The sequence below is a fragment of the Aspergillus pseudodeflectus genome (genome assembly GCF_044049435.1).
Source record: "Aspergillus pseudodeflectus strain CBS 756.74 chromosome Unknown BJX68scaffold_78, whole genome shotgun sequence".
Taxonomy (NCBI): Eukaryota; Fungi; Ascomycota; class Eurotiomycetes; order Eurotiales; family Aspergillaceae; genus Aspergillus; species Aspergillus pseudodeflectus.
The window spans coordinates 117,787-121,061 of record NW_027263854.1 but is presented as its reverse complement, the minus strand read 5'-3'; the positions used below and the strand labels follow the sequence as shown (position 1 = coordinate 121,061).

The 3,275-nt window shown below is 52.2% G+C and overlaps 1 protein-coding gene across 1 annotated transcript; it reads right to left on the bottom strand.

Annotated features, from left to right (window-relative positions):
* Nucleotides 1–1,322: 1,322 nt before the first annotated feature.
* Nucleotides 1,323–2,672, bottom strand: BJX68DRAFT_279517 (uncharacterized protein; the record flags this gene model as incomplete). The annotated part of the gene is made up of 1 exon (XM_071048750.1): nt 1,323–2,672. One exon carries the CDS (start codon nt 2,670–2,672, stop codon nt 1,323–1,325), a length of 1,350 nt encoding a protein of 449 aa, XP_070893353.1.
* Between the last annotated feature and the right edge of the window lie 603 nt (nt 2,673–3,275).

Genomic DNA, 3,275 nt, shown 5'->3' with positions numbered 1-3,275 from the left:
CACATATCCCGAAAACTCCGAAGGTAGGCCAGTGTGTAAATTTAAGGATCCCGCAATTCTAATTGCTCACGTTTCATTAAATCCTGTGGGGGCCAACGGTTGGGCCAACGCTTGGACCGAAGGATCAATTTAACCCCCTCGACAATTTGAGAGTCTGTCATTACTGGTTAAGACCGCTGACCGTTGATCGAATGTTGGATGGGTCCTGTTTAATTTCCGGCACTTGAGATCTTGGGTGTTTGCTCCTGACCCTCCCATCCGGCGTAAGGTCCAGACTGTAAGTGCGCGCCAACTCAAACATAGGTCGATGTGCTCAGCAAATATGGTGCCATACATCCGCACGCAGCAGACCTGGCCTGGGTGTCAGCTTTCTACAGGAGTCGACCTATTCATCGCTTGCGAGGCGTTGAGCGGGGTACTGATGCTTTCCCTCCACTTATCAGAAGTCCCCTGCCGTCCAGGCATCTCTGTTCTCGCAGAGCAGGATGTTACATGCTTCGATATCACCTAACATCTATCCTTGTTGAAACTAAGCTCCAGCAGATGTGATGATCGTGTATCGAAATATTTGGAAACTTGGCATTCTGGTGGCCCCATTCGTTCTCAGAAACGACGTACTGGGCATCGATGTCCTCGAGAAGCGACAGGCGCGAAGACCAGGACCACTGGCAACTCTTACCAGGTGATAAAACTTCTCCTCACAAAGAAATGTCAATCTCTCAGACACTAGATTGCATTAGATCAGCGGTACTCTGCAGTCAACATGTGGTAGACAGATGGAAGCGACAAGATGCATACAGTAGACCACCATGAGACCCGCCCCATCACTGTGGATACCCAGACAAACGTTTACTAGCCTGGTTTTTGACCAATGGTCAATAGAATCCCTTGATGTGACATCTCGCATGCACGTGCAGTCCCAAACAGTGCGTGTCTCACTACGCGCCTGTCTCAAGGGTCCAGCCAGGGACTCGGTTTTGTCTTCCGCCTTTTGATTGACTACATACTTTGTGCACCTTATTCTAACAATGATGAAAGTTGTGGGAATCATATTAGCTAACTAACGCAACTGCCCTGGCGTTGCATAACAAGTCTTCCGTGGGTACACAGCTTTTCTAAGCTATGAGTGCTACCGTAAATGTGGGAAGTTAAGGCTTTTGTTGGATGCTGACACCATACGATGCGCTGATGTGGGGGCATTCCTTTGGACTTGAAATGGGAGATATGCTTCTTGATTTTTTATGTAGCTATCGGTATGTCCCAATATCCAAATATTCTCGAGAAAGAACATCTTCCCGCCATCTTCGTCTCTACTTACGTACCTAAACCTGTAGCCGCCTAGCATACCCTGCCGCACGCTGCTTAAGCTGAGCCGCCCGCTCACTCGGCGTGACATAGCGAGTCCCACTGGGCAAAACAGACGCCAGCTCAGACAGAGAAACAACCTGGGTATCGACAGCGACGTCACTCGTGGAAGACGACTCTGACTCGGTCGGCAGCCCCTGCCAGCGCGCCATGATCGTGCCTTCGGTGAGCCCCGTGGTATTGATCCAGTTATACACGTCCGGATCCTGAAGCGATACCACAAACGTGTACGTCCCGTCGGCGTTGGCTTCCCCTTGTACGCTATTCAAACTGATTTGGCTCGCCGGGTCCACGGTCACCATCCAGGGGTTTGTGACGGGCACGACGAAATAGCTCGCTGCACCTGGATTCACTGTAACGACTAGGGCTTCGTCGAGAGCGAGCTTGAAGTGGCCGAACGAACTAGCCTGGCTTGTGAGGGTTCCCAGGCTGCTGGATTGGCTTGGGTCGGAGAGTGTGTTGACCGGGTTGATGGATGTCTTCAGGCCCAGGGCACCCACGCCGTACGTCACGATGGATTGCCCCAAGTTCGAGGTGGCGTCAAGGATGATCTGGGTCTTGCTGATAGGGTCGTGGTCCGATGCATCGCCAACTAGTACGACGGAGATCTCGTCGGGGGTTTCGGTCTGCCAGTCGCCGAGATTATTGCGGATCAGGAGCTGGGTCGCTTCCGAGGTCGACTGGATGTGGTTTGTGGCCCCCTCAACAGAGGAGCTGTTGATGGTAATGCGGTATGAGTTGTCGCTGGCGAGGACCAGATCCTCCCCGGCCAAGTATGCTACCGTATTCTGCGAATTGGGATTGCTGATGAGAGAAAAGGTCACGTCGGTCGGCCCCGGTGTGAATCGCTTGCCCGTCACAATGTAGCTCAAGCTGCTGTCTATCGGAATCGTCCGATATATACAGTCCGGATTATCGTACGAATATCGCCCGCCAGGAACGTCGAGGCCAAACCATTCCCGTGGACCCGCGTCGACGACATAGACTTTCGGATAATACGGATCGTTGTTAACGGCCTTTTGGATGGCGCTAAAGGCGAGTTCATCGATGGCCGCGTCGAGGCTGGAAGACGCCTCGTCGCTGACCGGGAGACCATGTGCCGTCTTGTAGGCTGCCTTTGCCGACGCCTTTAACACCGGGAAGCTGTGATCATTGTTAATCTCAATCGCAAGCGTATCGAGAGCTCGTTGATCCTCGGTCGCCAAGGGGTTTGCAACGCTCCTGGGTGCAGCATTGGCAGTAGCTACAACTGCGCAGAGCGCCGTCACAGCTGTCGCCAGCTTTGGACAGAAATACGATCGTTGCATGTCGCGAGGTATGTTGGTTAAAATTAAGCCGTGGAGGGGTGGAAGAAGAGTTTGTTTGTGAGATCAGCATTGCCAGAGACTCGCTGCCGAGGGTTTATATACTTCACATGCCTGGGCCCGTTGCTTGTCGCATCGCATCATCTGTGGTCATATTGGCGATATCTCTGATATATTGAAGGCGCTCCTGGTCCTTATAATGGCGACACCAAAAAGACGGGACACGGAACTCACCGAAAGCATCTGGTAGAAGATAATTTAGAAGATGAGGAATTGCTGCAAGATTGAACGTCATAACGCGCCAGGCCAGGAACAGCGCGGGAGTGGGATGGACGCTGACTGGTGGTTGCTTTTCTGTAGGGCGCCACAAGCGCCGACAATCCTGGATATCTTCCTCTAAGCGAGCCTCGCTTAGGATAAGAGACTTGATCACCTGTTGATCGTCTTCAGTCTTTAGCTTCGTCCTCGGTAAGAGAGGAGATGATTTTAATTGTTGTTGCAATTGCGTGCCTTGTTTTATCACCAGCGATCTCACCGTGGGCAATGGGTGTGCCGCTTTCTGGGCGTCAATATATATGTCTCCCGCTACTGTGTCCTGTCAGCCCC